General features: G+C 43.3%; 1 protein-coding gene across 1 annotated transcript in view; it reads left to right on the top strand.

The window, feature by feature from the left end:
- The window catches only part of LOC120028793 (extracellular calcium-sensing receptor-like), a 40,192-nt gene extending 20,047 nt beyond the window's left edge, over positions 1-20,145 (top strand). Inside the window, exons 2-8 of the mRNA XM_038974034.1 lie at positions 15,294-15,397; positions 16,020-16,314; positions 16,794-17,083; positions 17,329-17,609; positions 18,054-18,262; positions 18,616-18,961; positions 19,229-20,145. Coding sequence (XP_038829962.1) covers positions 15,294-15,397; positions 16,020-16,314; positions 16,794-17,083; positions 17,329-17,609; positions 18,054-18,262; positions 18,616-18,961; positions 19,229-20,145 — 2,442 coding nt within the window. The remainder of the gene's footprint in view (positions 1-15,293; positions 15,398-16,019; positions 16,315-16,793; positions 17,084-17,328; positions 17,610-18,053; positions 18,263-18,615; positions 18,962-19,228) is intronic.
- Positions 20,146-21,125: the final 980 nt, after the last annotated feature.

Below are 21,125 nucleotides of genomic sequence, written 5' to 3'. Positions count from 1 at the left end.
GTTTTACCCCTCTCTTCAGCATAAGGCGCTAGTCGACTCAGGCGCAGCTGGGAGTTTTATGGATCGCGGACTCGCCCGTAAGTTGGGTATTCCGCTGGTGCAGATAGACCTACCTTTTCCCGTGCACTCTCTAGATAGCCGACCGTTAGGGTCAGGGCTGGTCAGGGAGGCCACGATTCCGCTGGACATGGTAACCCAGGGGGATCATAGGGAGCAGATCAGTTTTTACCTTATTGATTCACCTGGGTTTCCAGTGGTGTTGGGGTTCCCTGGCTAGCCATTCACAATCCCCTCATTTCCTGGCGACAGGGAGCTCTTCAGGGGTGGTCAGATGAGTGTTCAGGTAGGTGTGTGGGAGTTTCCATCGGTGCCACGTCGGTGGAGAGTCCAGACCAGGTTTCCACTGCGCGCATTCCCCCAGAATATGCCGATTTGGCTATCGCTTTTAGTAAGAAAGAAGCGACCAAATTACCACCTCATCGACGGTGGGATTGCGTGATAAACCTCCAGGAGAACGCTGCACTTCCCAGGAGTCACGTGTACCCATTGTCACAGGAGGAGACGTTGGCCATGGAGACATATGTCACGGAAGCTCTGGGACAAGGGTTCATTCTGCCCTCCATGTCACCCGCCTCCTCGAGTTTCTTTTTTGTGAGAAAAAAGGAGGGAGGACTGCGTCCGTGCATTGATTATCGAGGTCTAAATTCAATTACAGTGGGATTTAGTTATCCACTACCTCTCATCGCTACGGCGATGGAATCATTCCACGGAGCGCGTTTTTTCACAAAACTGGACCTCAGGAGCGAGTATAATCTGGTGCGCATTCGGGGAGGAGACGAGTGGAAAACAGCGTTTAGTACCACATCAGGCCACTATGAGTACCTCGTCATGCCGTATGGGTTGAAGAATGCTCCAGCCGTCTTCCAATCCTTTGTAGATGAGATTCTCAGGGACTTGCAGGGGCAGGGTGTGGTAGTATATATTGATGACATCTTGATCTATTCTGCCACACGCGCCGCGCATGTCTCCCTGGTACGCAGGGTGCTTAGGCGACTGCTGGAGCATGACCTGTACGTCAAGGCTGAGAAATGTGTGTTCTCCAAACCAGCCGTTTCCTTCCTGGGTTATCGCATTTCCACCTCGGGGGTGATGATGGAGTGTGACCGCGAAAACGCCGTGCGTAATTGGCCGACTCCGACCACGGTAAAGGAGGTGCAGCGGTTTTTAGGGTTTGCCAATTACTACCGGAGGTTTATCCGGGGTTTTGGCCAATTGGCGGCGCCCATTACCTCACTGCTGAAGGGGGGGCCGGTGCGTTTACGGTGGTCGGCCGAGGCAGATGGAGCCTTCAACCAGTTGAAGGCAAGGTTTACTGAGGCTCCCGTGTTGGCGCATCCGGACCCTTCGTTAGCGTTCATAGTGGAGGTGGATGCGTCCGAGGCTAGTGTTGGAGCCGTGCTATCACAGCGCTCGGGCACGCCACCGAAGCTCCGTCCCTGTGCTTTCTTTTCTAAGAAGCTGGAGCCGGCGGAGTGGAACTATGATGTGGGGGACCGGGAGTTACTAGCTATGGTAAAATCCCTGAAGGTGTGGAGACACTGGCTTGAGGGGGCTAAATACCCTTTTCTCATCTGGACTGACCACCGCAATCTGGAGTATATCCGAGAGGCGAATAGACTGAATCCGCGTCAAGCTAGGTGGACCATGTTCTTTACTCGTTTTAGATTTACGATCTCTTACCGACCAGGTTCCCTAAACACTAAGGCCGACGCACTGTCTCGTCTCTATGACACGGATGACCGGCCCATCGATCCGACTCCCATCCTTCCAGCCTCTTGTCTGGTGGCCCCGGTGGTATGGGAGGTGGACGCGGACATCGAGCGGGCGCTGAGGGTAGAACCTGTGCTGTCCCAGTGTCCGACTGGCCTTAGGTACGTACCGCTTGGTGTTCGTGATCGATTGATTCGGTGGGCTCATACACTACCTTCTTCGGTCATCCGGGGATTGAGAGGACAGTGCTGGGTCTTAGGGGGAAATACTGATGGCCCACCTTGGCTAAGGACGTGAGACTCTATGTCTTTTCCTGCTCGGTATGCGCACAGAGTAAGGCTCCTAGGCACCTGCCGAGAGGGAAGTTACAACCCCTCCCGGTTCCACAACGGCCATGGTCTCATTTATCGGTAGATTTCCTGACTGATCTTCCCCCGTCTCAGGGGAACACTACCGTTCTGGTCGTTGTGGATCGGTTTTCTAAGTCCTGTCGTCTCGTTCCATTGCCTGGTCTCCCTACGGCCCTACAGACTGCGGAGGCTCTATTTACCCACGTCTTCCGGCACTACGGGGTGCCGGAGGACATCGTATCTGATCGAGGTCCCCAGTTCACGTTCCGGGTGTGGAGGGCGTTTATGGAGCGTCTGGGGGTCTCGGTCAGCCTTACCTCTGGGTATCACCCCGAAAGTAATGGGCAGGTGGAAAGAGTGAACCAGGAAGTGGGTAGGTTTCTGAGGTCGTATTGCCAGGACCGGCCAGGAGAATGGGCGAGGTACGTCCCGTGGGCAGAGTTGGCCCAGAACTCACTCCGCCACTCCTCAACTAACATGTCGCCATTTGAATGCGTATTGGGGTACCAGCCGGTCCTGGCTCCGTGGCATCAGAGCCAGACCGAAGTTCCTGCGGTGGAGGAGTGGGTACAGCGCTCTAGAGAGACCTGGCGGGCAGTCCAGGACTCTCTCAGGCAGGCCAGTGAACGGCAGAAGAGGAGCGCTGACCGCCACCGCAGTGAGGCCCCTGTGTTCGCACCAGGGGACAGGGTCTGGCTCTCGACCCGAAACCTGCCCCTCCGCCTGCCCTGCCGGAAGCTGGGGCCGCAGTGTGTGGGGCCATTTAAAGTCCTGAGGAGGATAAACGAGGTGTGTTATAGATTGCAACTCCCTTCTTACTATCGCAATAACCCCTCGTTTCATGTGTCTCTCCTCAGGCCGGTGGTAGCTGGTCCCCTTCAGGAAGGTGAGGTGCCGGAGGTCCCTCCGCCCCCTCTGAATATCGAGGGGTCCCCGGCGTACACTGTACGAGCTATTCTGGACTCGAGGCGCCGGGTGAGGGGCCTGCAGTACCTCGTTGACAGGGAGGGGTACGGTCCGGAGGAGAGGTGCTGGGTACCGGGGAGAGACATTTTAGATCCTTCCTTCTTGGTTGATTTCCACCGTCGCCACCCGGATTGTCCTGCGCCTCGCCCTCCGGGTCGTCCTCGAGGCCGGGGTCGGCGCGCTGCGGGAACCGCGCGTCAGAGGGGGGATACTGTCACGAATCCCGCCGAGGATGGTGCCTCTTCCTGTTCGGGCGGCGCTCGGCGGTCGTCGTCACCGGCCTACTAGCTGCCATCGATTCTTTTCTTTTTGTTTCTGTTAGTTTGGGCTGATTGGGTGCACCTGTTTTGAGTTTAGTTTGGTGGGTAGGCTATTTAAGGGCAGGTAGCCCACTGGCTTTTGTGCGGGCTTGTTTATCTGTTATTTGGTGTTGGATTGTGATGTGGATTTTATTATTTTCTCGGGACAGTTTAGTCCGGTGTTTTTGGACTCGTCTTTTCATGCGCCCGTGTGTTTAGGGCAGGATCGTTTCCCCTGTCATACCTTAAGGGAAGTGTGAGACGGGAGCCGTATGGTTAGTGAAGAAAGTCCCATTGCAAATGTACGTTCCCTTACCTGACGTCTTGTGACGTCGCAGAAAATCGCGGACGGCGTCGGGCCGTGGGCGGCGGAGAGCTCTTTCAGGAAGTCACCCAAAAAAACGTCTCGGACTTTCGGTTTCCGTTTTATAAAAATGACAAATTTTTTACTTTTTTCTGCATTCTCGAAAATTCCCACAAGAGGGAAAATAAATCATATTGCAAGCGCACGAGCACGTGGCAAACGAGCGCGGCCTTTTCTCCTAAACTGAAAATATTTCGAAGACGAAACTCGGCGAGCGTAGGTTTGGAGTAATGGGCAGTTGGCCCCGAACGAGATGGCGTCGAGACCTCGGCGCTTTTTGAGTTATGGACATTTTTCTGGGATTAAAGGGTTAAAACGCAAGTAGGGTGCTAATTTGACCGCTTCATGTCAAAGTACATAAGCATACGGTGTCAGGAAAAAAAGAACCAGCCATTTATCTATCGTAATTTAAGAGAAATCGTACATTGACCGTTTGGTGATGTTCACAAAGAGGATTTAAAAATAAAAAAAAATCACAGATCCAGTTGCAGTGTGTTCAGACGTACATTTTTAAAGTGGGTCTCGAAGCTCTGCGAGAATCCTGTGATTTTATATGATTTTATGAAATAACACACACTCATTTAACCCTCTTTAAATAAGTCAGTTCTTAACATAAAGACTTAAAACTCAATATTATATAAGAGCCTACGCCAAGGAGGGTATGTGTTCAATTTCAGCTTCCTATGTCAACTGGAAGTACCTTAAAATGGTGCCACAGGGTCAGGTTTGAAGGGTAATAAAGGTCAGATCTTTTCAAAACTTAACTTGTGTGAGTAGACAACCCTCATGAACCCTAATCAGTCATTTTTCCCAACAGATGTCAAAGAAAAGCTCTCTCACACAAAAACACACACACAAAAAGGAAGGATGGAGTGAAAAAGTACGGTGCTTAAAGACACACAAAGCCTGCAATGGCATTACTATTATCTCCAGGCCGTGCCGAGTTCAACGAGATGCCCCGCTTGACCGTAGCTCGCTCGGTCTGAGCGCAGCGACCGTTACAAGAAGACGGACACGAATGACCTTTTGACCTCAATGTCAATTTTCTTTGCTTTTGGGAGACAGAGAGAGAACCGTTAAGGTTAGAAGCACAATTTCACCTCAGGAACAATCCTAAGGTCCTCCCGATCTGTGCAAGCCTAACATTGACCTTGTGGCATTAACCCTTCACAGTTAAAAGAAGGTGTTTACATCAAATAGTTTACAATGAAATGTCTCCCCATTGGAATACATTGACTGCACCTCTAAATTCAACCTAAAGCCTATGTGGGTTATGATTGTCTTATGAACCTGTCTTTGATGTCAGTCCATCAGGCCACCATGAGGTCTATCTGTGTCGATTCTAAGCTTCCTGGAGCAACCGGAAGTGGTTAAATCACCCTAAAAGTTTTTGCCATACCCAACCTGCAGTTTGAGAGAAATAGTGCATTCAACCCTATGTAAATCAGTCAATTTTTAACATACAGACTTAAAACTCAGTATTCTGTAAAAGCCTACTCCAGTGATGATATGTGTTTATTTTCAGCTTCCTGTGCCAACCGGAAGTGCCATAATTGGTGTCAAATGGGCTGTTTCGAAGGGTTAAAACTGTCAAATCTTTCCAAAACTTCATATATGTGAATAGACAACCCTCCTGAACTGTAAATCAGTCATTCATCCCATCAGATTAAAAAAAAAAAAATACACACCCACACAGAAATGATGGAGGGACACACTGAGGGGCTAAGAGGCAGACAGTGCATGTAGTAGTTACTTTTGTTTGAACTTTTAAAGAACCGTCAGACCTAGAGTTCTGAAACTTTACAAACCTGTTCTAGACCTCAGGTCGATTGTGCACGGTGAGTTATGTGGCTCTAGAAGGTTCTCGGGCCGATAAACAGCCTCGTGTATTTGCTATGTTTTCAATTCATTTTCAGCTCAACGAAACTGACGACATTTAGAAAAGTCCCAGAGTCTCAAGACTAGGTGCATTGAAACCGGCTCGGCCCATAGAAACAGACCCCAACGAGCCTGTTTGATTGCTCATTCAAGGACCCCGTAGCAAGGCAATGAAAAAAGTGGAATTTCAGCACCAATTAGGGTTTTGCTCGGGCACCGAATGACCTATCGATCCGAAACTTGGGATTCGAGGTCGCCTCACATAGAGCTAAACATAATGTGAAAATTGGATCCGCAGCTAGAACATAACTACGTATTATTTGTTTTATTATGGTTTAAAGAGAAGGCGCAGTGAATTTTGGGCCTGCTCTGAAATATGTTATAGTTGGCTTCTAAAGGAGTTGGAAAAAGTGAGTTTGGTGTCAGATGGTATCAGTTTGGTGTCTGACAATATCCAATTGACTGATGGACACCGACTTGCTAGTTGACTTTTGTACAATTGCAATATGTTTCAACGCGGGGGTACCATCACCAAAATCGACATGATGAAATTTCAAGCAACGAGCGATGGAGAGGAACCACTATCACTGCCCGGCCATCCTGAGGTCATCAGGACGTTGACTTTTGCATTTCTAAAGTATTTAAGAGAATGCACGTTACATTTGCAATATGATGTGATGCTTTTCATATTGCAAATGCATGTTACATTTGCAATATGATGTGATGTTGAATCATTTGCTTTTGGGACACAGAGAGAGAACCGTTAAGGTTAGAAGCACAATTTCACCTCAGGAACAATCCTAAGGTCCTCCCGATCTGTGCAAGCCTAACCTTGACCTTGTGGCATTAACCCTTCACAGTTAAAAGTAGGCGTTTACATCAAACAGTTTACAATGACATGTCTCCCCATTGGAATGCATTGAGTGCACCTCTAAATTCAACCTGTAGCCTATGTAGGTTATGAATGTCTTATGAACCTGTCTTTGATGAAAATCCATCAGGCTACTATGAGGTCTACCTGTGTTGATTTTAAGCTACCTGGAGCAACCGGAAGTGGTTAAAATCACCCTAAAAAGTGTCCAGATATACATGACTTGCAATTTTGAAAATCACTGCATTCAACCCTATGTAGATCAGTCAATTCTTAACGTATAGACTTAAAACTCAGGATTCTGTAACAGTATACCCCAGTCAAGATATGTATTTACCTATAGCTTCCTGTGCCAACCGGAAGTGCCTTAAAATGGTGTCATGGTGCTGTTTCGAAGGGTTAAAAAGGTCAGAACTTTTCAAAACTTCATTTGTGTGATTAGACAACCCTCATTAACTGTAAATCAGTCATTTCTCCAAGCAGATGTCAAAGGAAAGCTCTCTCTCACACACAAACACACACACAAAGCAATGATGGAGTGAAAAAGTACGGTGCTTAACAACACACAAAGCCTGCAATGGCATTACTATTATCTCCAGGCCGTGCCGAGTTCAACGAGATGCCCCGCTTGACCGTAGCTCGCTCGGTCTGAGAGCAGCGACCGTTACAAGAGAACGGACCCAAATGACCCTTTGACCTCAATGTCAATTTTATTTGCTTTTGGGACACAGAGAGAGAACCGTTAAGGTTAGAAACACAATTTGACCTCAGGAATGTTCTTAAGGTCCTCCCGATCTGTGCAAGCCTAACCTTGACCTTGTGGCATTAACCCTTGACAGTTAAAAGAAGGTGTTTACATCAAACAGTTTACAATGACATGTCTCCCCATTGGAATACATTGACTGCACCTCTAAATTCAACCTGAAGCCTATGTGGGTTATGAATGTCTTATGAACCTGTCTTTGATGTCAGTCCATCAGGCCACTATGAGGTCTACCTGTGTTGATTCTAAGCTTCCTGGAGCAACCGGAAGTGATAAAATCACCCTAAAAGTGTTTTGCCATAGCCAACCAGCAGTTTGTGATATATAGTGCATTCAACCCTATGTAAATCAGTCAGTTCTTAACGTATAGACTTAAAACTCAGGATTCTGTAAAAGCATACCCCGATCAGGATAGGTGTTTACTTATAGCTTCCTGTGCCAAGCGGAAGTGCCTTAAAATGGGGTCATAGGTGCTGTTTCAAAGGGTTAAAAAAGTCAGATCTTTCCAAAACTTTAAGTGTGTGATTAGGCAACCCTCATGAAGTGTAAATCAGTCATTTCTCTAAACAGATGTCAAAGAAAAGTCCAAACTTTTCGTGCACCTGGTATTTGTTTTGGGTTACCAGGTGCCATGATTGAAATTGCTTTTAGGGGGCATCCAGAATTCCATACCCGCTCTGGGAGCACTATTCTACGGCCAAAAATCTATGTGTGCTGGCCTGAGTGATTTATGGAGGTTTTCAAAAAAAGTCAGAAAATATTCTATGTTTTTTCTTCTGGAATTTTTGATTTGTTTTTTCTTCTCGTGTCAATGGGGGTCCGGCCTGAGTGATTTAAGGAGGTTTCCAAAAAAGGTCAAAAAATATTCTATGTTTCATGTTTTGGGTTACCAGGCGTCATTTTTCAAAACGGTTTTAAATGCTTCATTTTGGCCTTTTAAAAACAAAATGTTATTTTCGACTATGAAATCCAAAAAGCACTTTTTTAAAGGGGTTGATAAGTTTTTTCTAATTTATTCACATTTTTGACTTCATATTAAATCAGATTGCAAATGCACAAAACATATTCCTTAACCTGTCTAGGACTGGGGTGCGGCACACCCCCCCCACCCCCACTGAAAAGGCAGAGCCGCGAAATTCAAAAAAAATATTTTTTTTAAATATTTAACTTTCACACATTAAAGTCCAATACAGCTAATGAAAGACACAGATCTTGTGAATCCAGCCAACATGTCCGATTTTTAAAATGTTTTACAGGGAAGACACAATATGTAAAGATGTAAATCTATTAGCTAAACACATTAGCATAATCCACCATCTTTTCTTTGTCCACCAACACCAGTAGCTATCACCAATTCGGCTAAACTAAGATATTGATAGCCACTAACCAAGAAAAAAACTCATCAGATGACAGTCTGATAACATATTTATGGTATAGGATAGGTTTTGTTAGAAAAATGTGCATATTTCAGGTAGATGTCATAGTTTACAATTGCACCCACCGTCACAAATGGACTAGAATAATTACATAGAGCAACGTGTTTACCTAATTACTAATCATCAAACATTTCGTAAAAATACACAGCATACACTAATCGAAAGACACAGATCCTGTGAATACAGACAATATTTCAGATTTTCTAAGTGTCTTACAGCGAAAACACAATAAATCGTTATATTAGCATACCACATATGCAAACGTTACCAGAGCATTGATTCTAGCCAAAGAGAGAGCGATAGAGCGATAACGTAAACATCGCCAAAATATATTAATTTTTTCACTAACCTTCTCAGAATTCTTCAGATGACACTCCTGTAACATCACATTACAACATACATATACAGTTTGTTCGAAAATGTGCATATTTAGCCACCAAAATCATGGTTAGACAATGAGAAAAGTAGCCCAGCTGGTCAGAAAATATCCTGCGCCATATTAGACAGTGATCTAGTCGTATACATAAATACTCATAAACGTGACTAAAAAATATAGGGTGGACAGCGATTGATAGACTATTTAATTCTTAATACAATCGCGGAATTACATTTTTTAAATTATCCTTACTTTTCAATACAGTTTGCGCCAAGCGAAGCTACGTCAAACAAGATGGCGTCCTAAGCCATTAACATTTTTCGACAGAAACACGATTTATCATAATAAATTGTTCCTACTTTGAGCTGTTCTTCCATCAGAATCTTGGACAAAGAATCCTTTCTTGGGTCTAATCGTCTTTTGGTCGAAAGCTGTCCTCTTGCCATGTAGAAATGCCCATTGCGTTCGGCATGAACTGGAAGCGTGCCCAGAGATTCACAGTGTCTCAGAAATAAATGTCCCAAAATCGCACTAAACGGGTATAAATTGCTATAAAACGGTTTAAATTAACTACCTTATGATGTTTTTAACTCCTATAACGAGTAGAAACATGACCTGAGAAATATTACTGGCTCCACTAATGCTTGGAAAAAGAACGGGTCGGTGCCCACCGTGCGTCCGACGCAGCAGGAAAGGAGTGCCTACCTACACGTGTTTTTCATTTATAGTGGCTGTGATTGCGCAATCCACACCATTCAAATCGTCATCACGTAAAGGCATCCAGGGGAAGACGTAAGCAGTGTCCGTATACTCATAGCAATAACAGTGGCCTTTAAACTGACTCCAGAACAGGGGCCAAAATGTGTGAAATCTGACTCCATGTCAGGGAAATTGCTGTAGAATGAGTTCTGTTCCACTCAGAAACAAAATTCCAACGCCTATAGAAACTAGAGACTGTTTTCTATCCAATAATAATAATAATATGCATATTGTACGATCAAGAATTTTGTAGGAAGCCGTTTCAAAAATTACACGATTTCCATAAATAGTGACAACAGCACCCCCTAGCCTCAACAGGTACAAGTAAACATTTCAAAAAAAATTATGATAATAAAATGTGACTAAAGTATCTTCATACAGTTCTTATACATGTGTAATTGACCTAAAAATCGAAAGAATTTCAAAAAACGGTCCAGAAAGCACTTTTTTAAAGAAGGTTATACGTTTTTTCCAAATTTTTGACATTTTTTACTTTTGACTTTTGACTTCCTATGAAATCACATTCCAAATGCACAAAACATATTCCTTAAGTTCAAATAAACATTTACAAAAAATTATGATAATAAAATGTGACTAATGTATTTTCATACAGTTCTTATACATGTGTAATTGACCTAAAAATCGAAATAATTCCGAAAAACGGTCCAGAAAGCACTTTTTTAAAGGGGGTGATACGTTTTTTCCAAATTTTTGACATTTTTGACTTTTGACTTTTGACTTCCTATGAAATCACATTCCAAATGCACAAAACATATACCTTAAGTTCAAATAAAATTTCAAAAAAAATTATGTTAATAAAATTTGAAAAAATTATTTTCATATAGTTCTTACACATGTGTAATTGACATAAAACTCGAAAGAATTTCGAAAAACGGTCCAGAAAGCACTTTTTTAACCTGTTAGGCGGGCTGTCCCGATATCGGTACACTTATGACAACATCCAGCTCTATTGCAGGGCGCGAAATTCAAAATCTATTTTTTAAAAATATTTAACTTTCACACATTAACAAGTCCAATACAGCATTTGAAAGATAAACATCTTGTCAATCCAGCCAACATGTCCGATTTTTTAAATGTTTTACAGAGAAAACACCACATATATTTATGTTAGCTCACCACCAAATAAAAAAGTGGACAGACATGTAGCAGCAGCACAAGTATGATTCAAGTAGCATGCACAAGCCAACCTAACTAACCTAGAACCAACCTAAACAACCTAGAAAAAACTACCTCAGATGACAGTCCTATAACATGTTACACAATAAATCTATGTTTTGTTCATAAAATGTGCATATTTTAGCTATAAATCAGTTTTACATTACTGCTCCCATCATAGCTACATCATAGCTACAGTCTGAAATCGCACGGGAGTAGCCAGAGAAAATACAGACACCAACGTCAACTACTAATTACACCTCATAAAACATTTCAGAAAAACATATGGTGGATAGCTAATGAAAGACAAAGATCGTGTGAATAGAGCCAATATTTCCGATTTTTGAAGTGTTTTACAGCGAAAACACAATATATCGTTATATTAGCTTACAACATTAGCTAGCATACGGCAGCATTGATTCTAGTCAAGCGCTAGCATAGCACAGTTCGACAGATATATGAAAAAGCATCCCAAATTGGGTCCTTATCTTTGTTGATATTCCATCAGAATGTTGTAACGGGGTCCATTGTCCAGTACAGTCTTTAGTTGGGTTCCAGAACAAACTATTTCCCTCTTGGGTTAGCAAGCACAATGGCCGTGCGGCGCTAATCTCTCTTTCTTCAAAAAATTCTTCCGTCGCATCACGTCTAAAGTCCAGAATAAATTGCAATAATATAATTAAAGTATATTGAAAAAACATACTTTAGGATGATTTTGTGACATGTATCAAATAATATCGTAGCCAGAGGTCATATTCACCTTTAACGAGCGTATTCCAGGAGCCGAGTCCAGGTTCTACCTCGCGCCCAGAAAAAAAATTAAACTGCGCAGGTCTCACTAGAAGATGTTGTGTTCATCCCCTGGAAGAGATATTCGACTGCTTTTTTCTCTCACTTCCGCATTACACCCAGATGAAGGCGTGTGACGTGTTTCTACGGTCCTAAGTGACAAGACCTTTTATAGACAAGGTCTTAAAGAGAGACATCACATTTTGGAAATCTCAATTCTGGATAGGAAATGGGCTGTAAAAATAGTTCTGTTCAACTTAGAGAAATAATTCAAACGTTTTTAGAAACTATAGACTGTTTTCTATCCAATAGTAGTAAATATATGCATATTGTAAGATCAAAAATTTCTTAAGAGGCCGTTTGAAAATGTGCGCATATTTTCCAGTTTTTTCAATATTCACCCTGCAGCCAGAAGAGGTTTTAAGGGGGTGATAAGTTTTTGCCAAAACTTTCAAAATCTCAAAATTTTACTCTTGGGTCTTGACTTGCGTTACAAAAGGCCTATGAAAAATTAGCATAGACCGCACTCGCCCACTATAGGAATTTTGGAGTGTTACACAGCTCATTTGCAGCATGGCATTTGCCATCAACTTTGGATGAAACACCGCCAGAAGTAGTGTACTTGTCCATCGTGTATATGCTCCGCTCGGTGCCAATAACTTGCCATGTTATTTGGTACAATTGGAGGGGGACTTCCCTTACCATTGGAAAGAATTATCCACTTTCTGGAAACCCTGCTCTCTGCGCTTGATTCCTCCACCCAGTACTCCTAGCAGCTCTGACACACAGTGGTTGCATTAAGGAGAAGTGGATCTAAAATTCCATGTATAACACTTGTATTTTCATCAACATTTATGATGACTATTTCTGTAAATTGATGTGGCTCTCTGCAAAATCACCGGATGTTTTGGAACTACTGAACATAACGCGCCAATGTAAACTCAGATTTTTGGATATAAATATGAGCTTTACCGAACAAAACATACATGTATTGTGTAACATGAAGTCCTATGAGTGTCATCTGATGAAGATCATCAAAGGTTAGTGATTAACTTCTACTTCATCACAATCCCGGATCCGGGAGCACCCCCATCAGTAAAAAAGCTGACTAGCATAGCCTAGCATAGCGTCACAAGTAAATACTAGCATCTAAATATCATTAAATCACAAGTCCAAGACACCAGATGAAAGAGACACATCTTGTGAATCCAGCCATCATTTCTGATTTTTAAAATGTTTTACAGGGAAGACACAATATGTAAATCTATTAGCTAACCACGATAGCAAAAGACACAACTTTTTTTTCCCACCATTTTTTTCCTGCATAGGTAGCTATCACAATTTCGACCAAATAAAGATATAATAGCCACTAACCAAGAAACAACTTAATCAGATGACAGTCTGATAACATATTTATTGTATAGGATATGTTTTGTTAGAAAAATGTGCATATTTCAGGTATAAATCATAGTTTACATTTCAGCTACAATCAGAAATTGCACCGAAAGCAGCCATAATATTTACAGACACCAACGTCAAATACCTAATTACTCATCATAAAACATTCCTGAAAAATACATAGTGTACAGCAATTGAAAGACAGGCATCTTGTGATTACAGACAATATTTCCGATTTATTAAATGTTTTACAGCGAAAACAAAATGTAGCGTTATATTAGCGTAGCCACAATAGCCAGAAACACTTGGGCGCCGACGACCAGTTCACATGCACGACAGATATTAGAAATAGCATCATAAAATGTTTCTTACTTTTGGTGATCTTCCGTCAGAATGTTGGACAAGGTGTCCTTTGTCCAGAACAGTCGTTGTTTGGATCTGGAACGGCAAATGTCCCTCTTCATTTAGCATGGGCACTTGCCAAGTGGCACGGATCTCTCCAACGTCAACAAAGTCAGAGAACGGAACACGGCGAAACTCCCGAAAAAATTTCAATAATCTGATTAAACTATATTGAAAAAACATACATTACGATGATATGGTCACATGTATCAAATAAAATCCGAACCGGAGATGGTAGTCGTCCATAACGGCAGCTAAACAGAAGGCAATCCCACTGTCCAACTGGCGCTGCCAAGAGTTCCGGAAATGAGGGACACGTCATACAAAGAGCTTGTATTCCAATTCAGAACAAGATGAACACAAAATTTCTTCTCTCACAGCCTCTTGACAACCAGGGGAAGGTCTATGAAGTGTACGTAGACTCTTACGTTTTATGCCCATGTATAGGCAGGAAGTTGAACAGAGCATCGATTTCAGACATTCCACTTCCTGGTCAGGAAATGTGCTGCAGAATGAGTTCTGTTTCACTCAGAGAAATAATTCAAACGGTTTTAGAAACTAGAGAGTGTTTTCTATCCAATAGTAATAATAATATGCATATTGTACGAGCAAGAATTGAGTACGAGGCCGTTTGAAATGGGCATCTTTTATCTGGCTACTCAATACTGCCCCTTGCAGCCATAAGAAGTTTTAAATGTCAGGAATTTTGAAAAACTGAGTTTAAATGTATTTGGCTAAGGTGAATGTAATCTTCCGACGTCAACTGTGAGGCAATGCGCCAAGAGGACTATACTGTAGGGGAAAAATAAGAGAGGAAGTGTACCAAGAGGACTAGACTTTAGAATAAATATAAGTGAGACAAAGTGCCAGATGGACTAGACTGTAGGGGAAATACTGTGTAGAGCCAGCGTGGTAAAAGGACTGGACTGCATTGGAAATATAAGTGAGGCAAAGTGCCAAATGGCCTAGACTGTTGGGTAAATACTGTGTAGAGCCAGCGTGCCAAAAGGACAAACTGTAGAGGAAATATTTTGAGAGGCAGTGTGCCAAATGGACTAGACTGTAGGGGAAATATCGTATAGAGCCAGCTTGCCAAGAGGACTAGACTGTAGAGGAAATATAAGTGAGGCAAAGTGCCAAATGGACTAGACAGTAGGGGAAATACTGTGCAGAGCCAGCGTGCCAAGAGGACTAGACAGTAAGGGAAATATAAGAGAGGCTCATGGTTATTGTGTGTCTAATGTATGTTTATGTCTATCTAAACCATAACAGTCAACGTAGTTCTGATGCTGGTGCATACACTCTCTATATCTGAAAGAATCAGGACCTGACTGGGTGAGCAGAAAAGCCTCTAGCCCCTCCCTCCTTTGCATTGCCAAACCCACAGTGTGGCCCCCAGAGGAATCCCCACAGAGGTACGGTGGGTATTTAAACCAGAGTAGAGAGATAACCTGACCTATGTGGGTCTGTGTGGCGCTGTATTACGCCATACCTTCTACACATCAGGGGAATGAGGCTCTCTCCGGCTCCTGCTCTGGATCCAAGTCTGGCTGGTAGTCTGGTTCTACTACATCTAGCTGTGGTGGCTGGTGGGCGTACCTTGCTTGCGTCTGCCTCTACCTCTACCTCTGCCTCGGGGCTGGAGTCTGTCAGATGCAGGCTCCAAGGCACCCCTCGTCCTCCGGTGTTCTCCCAGGACGGGGACTTTGTCATCGGGGGTGTTTTCTCCATTCATTACTATATGCACACTGTGGATCACAGCTACACCAGCATGCCTGAACCCCTGCAGTGCACTGGGAGGTCAGTGAGCGCAAGAGGGAACAGGGGACAGGACTGTGGCTGTGTGGGGAGACAGATGAATTGTGTTTTAAAGATACAGAGACAGTGTGTTTAAAGACAGAGAAACAGTGTGTTTAAAGACAGAGAAACAGTGTGTTTAAAGACAGAGAAACAGTGTGTTTAAAGACAGAGAAACAATGTGTTTGAAGACAGAGAAACAGTGTGTTTAAAGACAGAGAAACAATGTGTTTGAAGACAGATAAAGAATGTGTTTTAAGACAGATTAACAGTGTGTTAATGAGACAAACAGTGTGTTGAGACAAACAGTGTTTTAAAGACAGGCAAACAGTGTTTTAAAGAGAGGCAAACAGTGTTTTAAAGACAGATAAACAGTTCGTTGAAAGACAGATAAAACGCGTGTTTGTGTCTGAGAGAGAAGGTAATTGTTACTGTTACTGTTACAAAGGATCACATTTTCAATTGCAGGCTATCCTACAATGTCCTCAATTACAGACAACAGAAGTGTAGGCATATAGACTGTATGGAACATAATACTAGATATTAGGCTGTTTGCCAAGGTGACATTCTATAGGCTAGTTTATGATTGTCCGGAGGTGCTCACTGACCCATCTCCTATTTACAGCATGGATTCCCGTGAGTTGCGCTTCTCGCGCGCCATGGTCTTCGCAGTTGAGGAGATAAACAACAGTTCGTACCTTCTACCGGGTGTCACGCTTGGTTATCAAGTGCACGACTCCTGCAACTCGGTCCCTATGGCTGTGAAAGTGGCCTTCCAGCTGGCTAATGGCTTGGACCCCATGTTTGATACCGGAGAACAGTGCTCGGGGTCGTCTACAGTGACAGCTATCGTGGGCGAGTCTGCCTCCACGCCTACCATCAGCATGTTGCGCATCATCGGCCCTTTTGGCATTCCTCAGGTAAACTCCAGTGGAAAGAAATCTTTCAGCTTCTTTTAATTTACTCTATTCCTAGTTTATATTCTCCTCTCTTTCAGGAATGAGTTCTACTTTTAATTTACTTTATTCCTAATGTATATTCTCCTCTCTTTCAGGAATGAGTCAAACTTTTAATCCATTGTATTCCAACTGTAAACTCCTCTCTTTCAGGAATATACATTTCTGTGTGAAATGATGTGGAGAAAGGCATTTGAACTTAGACTGAGGACTATCTTTCATAGGCTAGGCTGTCATGGGAGACCAGGGATTGGTGTCACACTTGTGTGTATCCTTTTCTTTCTGGCCTAAGGAAAAACAATGAGTTGGCTTATTATTATTAATGTCTCCCTAACATCAAACTACATAGCTAAATAAAAAAAGCAGGAAGTAGCCAATACATTAGAGTTGTTAGGCCGACATTATGTTCTTTCTCATGTTTTCGACTGTCTGTTTCTACCTAGGTGAGCCACTTTTCCACCTGTGCGTGTCTGAGTGATAAGAAACAGTATCCAACCTTCTTCAGAACCATCCCCAGTGATCAGTTCCAGGCTGCCGCTCTGGCCCACCTCATCAAGCACTTCGGCTGGACCTGGATTGGGGCGGTCCGTTCCGACTCTGACTACGGTAATAACGGGATGGCGGCTTTCCTACAGGCAGCACAAGAGGAAGGCATCTGTGTGGAGTATTCTGAAGCCTTCTCCCTTACAAACCCACTCAGCAGAGTGCAACGGGTGGCCGACGTGATCCGCAGGTGATCCGTGATTACTTGTGAACTTTTCATTCATACAAATGCAAGACCGTATTTATAAAAAATACTATTGTTATTAATTTCTCTCTTTTCCAAAAGCTGATCTGTGAGACCAACATGATTTGCATATCTTAAACATGTCAAAAGTGTTGATTAATACTAATGTTCATATTCACTTCACTGAGACATTCCAATGAATGACAAACATGACAAGCATATTAAGCATATGATATAATCATGTTCCCCAGCTCCACAGCCCGGGTAGTGGTTGCATTCGTATCCGCTTGGGACATGAGAATCCTGCTGAGGGAGATGGAACGCCTGCCCTCTCCTCCCCGCCAGTGGATCGGGAGTGAGTCCTGGGTCACTGACCCAGATATACTGCGCTTCGGCCTGTGTGCCGGGGCCATCGGATTTGGCATCCAACGCTCTGTCATCCCCGGCCTCAGGGACTTCCTCCTGGACCTCTCCCCACAGAAGGTGTCCAACTCTCCCACGCTCACAGAGTTCTGGGAGGGAGCCTTTGGCTGTCGGCTGGGGATAGGTATCTATCTATCTATCTATCTATCTATCTATCTATCTATCTATCTATCTATCTATCTATCTATCTATCTATCTATCTATCTATCTATCTATCTATCCATCCATCATCCATCCATCCATCCATTTGTCTGTCTGTCTATCTATCTATCTATCTATCTATCTATCTATCTATCTATCTATCTATCTATCTATCTATCTATCTATCTATCTATCTATCTATCTATCTATCTATCTATCTATCTATCTATCTATCTATCTATCTATCTATTTACAAGTCTGTCTGTCTGTCTGTCTGTCTGTCTGTCTGTCTGTCTGTCTGTCTGTCTGTCTGTCTGTCTGTCTGTCTGTCTGTCTGTCTGTCTGTCTGTCTGTCTGTCTGTCTGTCTGTCTGTCTGTCTGTGTGTCGGTCTGTCTGTAGGGACCTCTACAGGTGTTGGGGTTAAAGAGAAGGTGTGTGATGGCAGTGAGGATATACAGCAGCTACAGGCCCCCTACACAGATACATCCCAGCTGCGTGTCACTAACATGGTGTATAAAGCTGTCTACGCCATAGCACACGCCATCCACAGCATCGTTTGTGAAGAGAGAGAAAACTCCACTGTGAACTGTGACAAAAACCTTAATGTGAAGTCAACACAGGTGAATGACAAGTCCATAGTATAATTTCCTGATAAATATGTTTATTTAGACTACATGTATGAAGGCCTATGAGTTCTCATTATACTTTACAACTTCTTCTGAAGTAACACATCTGATAAATATGAGTTGAATTAATGTTATGTTTCTCTCTCTCCATCTCTCTTCCCTTCTCTCCATTTCTTTCTTTCCATCTTTCTTCCCCTTTCTCCATCTCTTATCTCTCTCTTCACCTCTCTCCATCTATCTCTCCATCTCTCATCCCCTCACTCATCTCTCTACCCTTATCTCCATCTCTCTTCACCTCTCTCCTTCTCTCTTGTCCCCTCTCTCTACCTTGCCCTTCCAACCCCCAGGTCCTGGAGAGATTGAGGAGGGTGAACTTCTCTCGTAACGGGTACCAGGTGTCTTTCGATGCCAACGGGGACACAGTGGCCACCTATGAGCTGGTCAACTGGCAGATACGGAAGAGTGGGAAGATGGAGTTTGTGACAGTGGGGCGCTATGATGCGTCCATGCCTCCTGACCAGAGGCTTGACATCGAGAGGGAAATCACCTGGGTAAAGAACAGTACACAAGTACCTGTGTCAGTGTGCAGTGAGAGCTGTCCCCCAGGCACTCGTAAGGCTATACAGAAAGGAAAGCATGTATGCTGTTATGACTGTATCCAATGTGCAGAGGGAGAAATAAGTGATAACACAGGTAGGACTACAGGAACAGTTGGCAAAAATGTGTAGTAATTTCTATCACGGTTTACTAAGTAGTGGTTTATTCATATTACCAGCACAACAAAGGTAGTGTCTGTCAATCATGTTCCTGTTCTTATTATCTCATGTAAACTGCACATTAATTCAACATTATTTATTGTAAACTGACAAAGTGCAGCATTGTGGGACATGTATTTGTAAATAAATAAAACCTGAATCTATTATTACTAACAGTTGATGTCTGTTGCTTTGTCCTGGTCAGATTCTTCAGACTGTCTGATCTGTCCCGAGGAGTACTGGCCCAACGCTGAGAGAGACCGCTGTATCCTTAAGCCTGTGGAGTTCCTGTCCTTCCACGAGGTCCTCGGAATCATCCTGACCGCCTGCTCTGTGGGCGGGGCTTGTCTGGCCATCGCCACGGCAACCATCTTCTACCACCACCGAACGTCGGCCATCGTCAGGGCCAACAACTCTGAGCTGAGCTTCCTGCTTCTCTTCTCCTTGGCTATGTGTTTTCTGTGTTCTCTTACCTTCATTGGCCGGCCCTCTGAGTGGTCCTGTATGCTGCGCCACACAGCGTTTGGGATCACCTTCGTCCTCTGCATCTCTTGTGTTCTGGGGAAAACAATAGTGGTGTTGATGGCCTTCAGGGCTACACTTCCAGCCAGTAATGTCATGAAATGGTTTGGACCTCCACAGCAGAGATTGACTGTAGTGTCCTTCACGTTTGTCCAGGCTTTGATATGCACTCTGTGGTTGGTCCTGTCCCCTCCCTTCCCCATTAAAAACTTCACTACCTACAAGGAAAAGATCATTCTAGAGTGTGATGTGGGTTCAGCTATTGGTTTCTGGGCTGTGTTGGGCTATATAGGACTCCTGTCTCTCTTGTGCTTTGTGCTGGCTTTTCTGGCTCGGAAGCTGCCTGATAACTTCAATGAGGCCAAATTCATCACCTTCAGCATGCTCATATTCTGTGCAGTCTGGATCACCTTTATCCCAGCTTATGTCAGCTCTCCTGGGAAGTTGACTGTAGCTGTGGAGATCTTTGCCATCATCACCTCTAGCTTTGGGTTGTTCTTTATGTTATTTGTTCCTAAATGCTTCATTATTCTGTTCAGGCCGGAGAAGAACACCAAGAAACACCTTATGGAGAAGACATCCAATGATATACGTTATTAAGAAATGATTGAGGGGAAAAAACATTGTAACGTTCAGTTATATGGTTTATCTTACAGTTAGGTAGGACTACTCTGACAGAGATGACCAACAATGTTGCAGGTAATCATTGGTAACATTGTAACTAGTAACATGCAACAGGTTCACTTTAGATATTCCAATGTTATGAGAGATTGTTCAAAGCTAGAGTGTTAAAATCTAATTTGACCTGCTAAATGATGTGATTAGCAGTAGCCTACAGAGTGGAACCACTTCCATGTTGTTGGAGAAAAGCTTAATTCTTTTATAAATTGATATAACATTGAAGTGCATGTGTTCAATTGATATTGTAATTCATCATATTATGTATTATAATAATATAATAAACATTTTCATAGACAGTTGAAGTCGGAAGTGTACATACACTTAGGTTGGAGTCATTAAAACTAGTTTTTCAACAACTCCACACATTTCTTGTTAACAAATTACACTTTTGGAAAGTCTGTTAGGACATCTACTTTGTGCATGACAAAAGTCATTTTTTCCAACAATTGTTTACAGACAGATTATTTCACTTATAATTCACTGTTTCACACTTCCAGTGGGTGAGACTTTACATACACTAAGTTGACTGTGCCTTTAAATAGCTCGGAAAATTCCAGAAATATATATCATGGCTTTAGAAGCTTCTGATCTGACCTGTGGATGTATTTCAAGGCCTACCTTCAAACTCAGTGCCTCTTTGCTTGACATCATGGTAAAATCAAATTAAATCAGCCAAGACCTCATAAAAAGAATTATAGACCTCCACAGTCTAGTTCATCCTGGGGAGCAATTTCCAAACACCTGAAGGTACCACGTTCATCTGTACAAACAATAGTACGCAAGTATAAACACCGTGGGACCACGCAGGCGTCATACCACTCAGGAAGAAGATGCGTTCTGTCTCCTCGAGATTAACGTACTTTGGTGTGCGAAAAGTGCAAATCAATCCCAGAACAACA

The sequence above is a fragment of the Salvelinus namaycush genome, chromosome 34 (genome assembly GCF_016432855.1).
Source record: "Salvelinus namaycush isolate Seneca chromosome 34, SaNama_1.0, whole genome shotgun sequence".
NCBI classification, from domain to species: Eukaryota; Metazoa; Chordata; class Actinopteri; order Salmoniformes; family Salmonidae; genus Salvelinus; species Salvelinus namaycush.
Note: the sequence above shows the minus strand (reverse complement) of the source record. Positions and strands in the feature narration are given on the sequence as shown.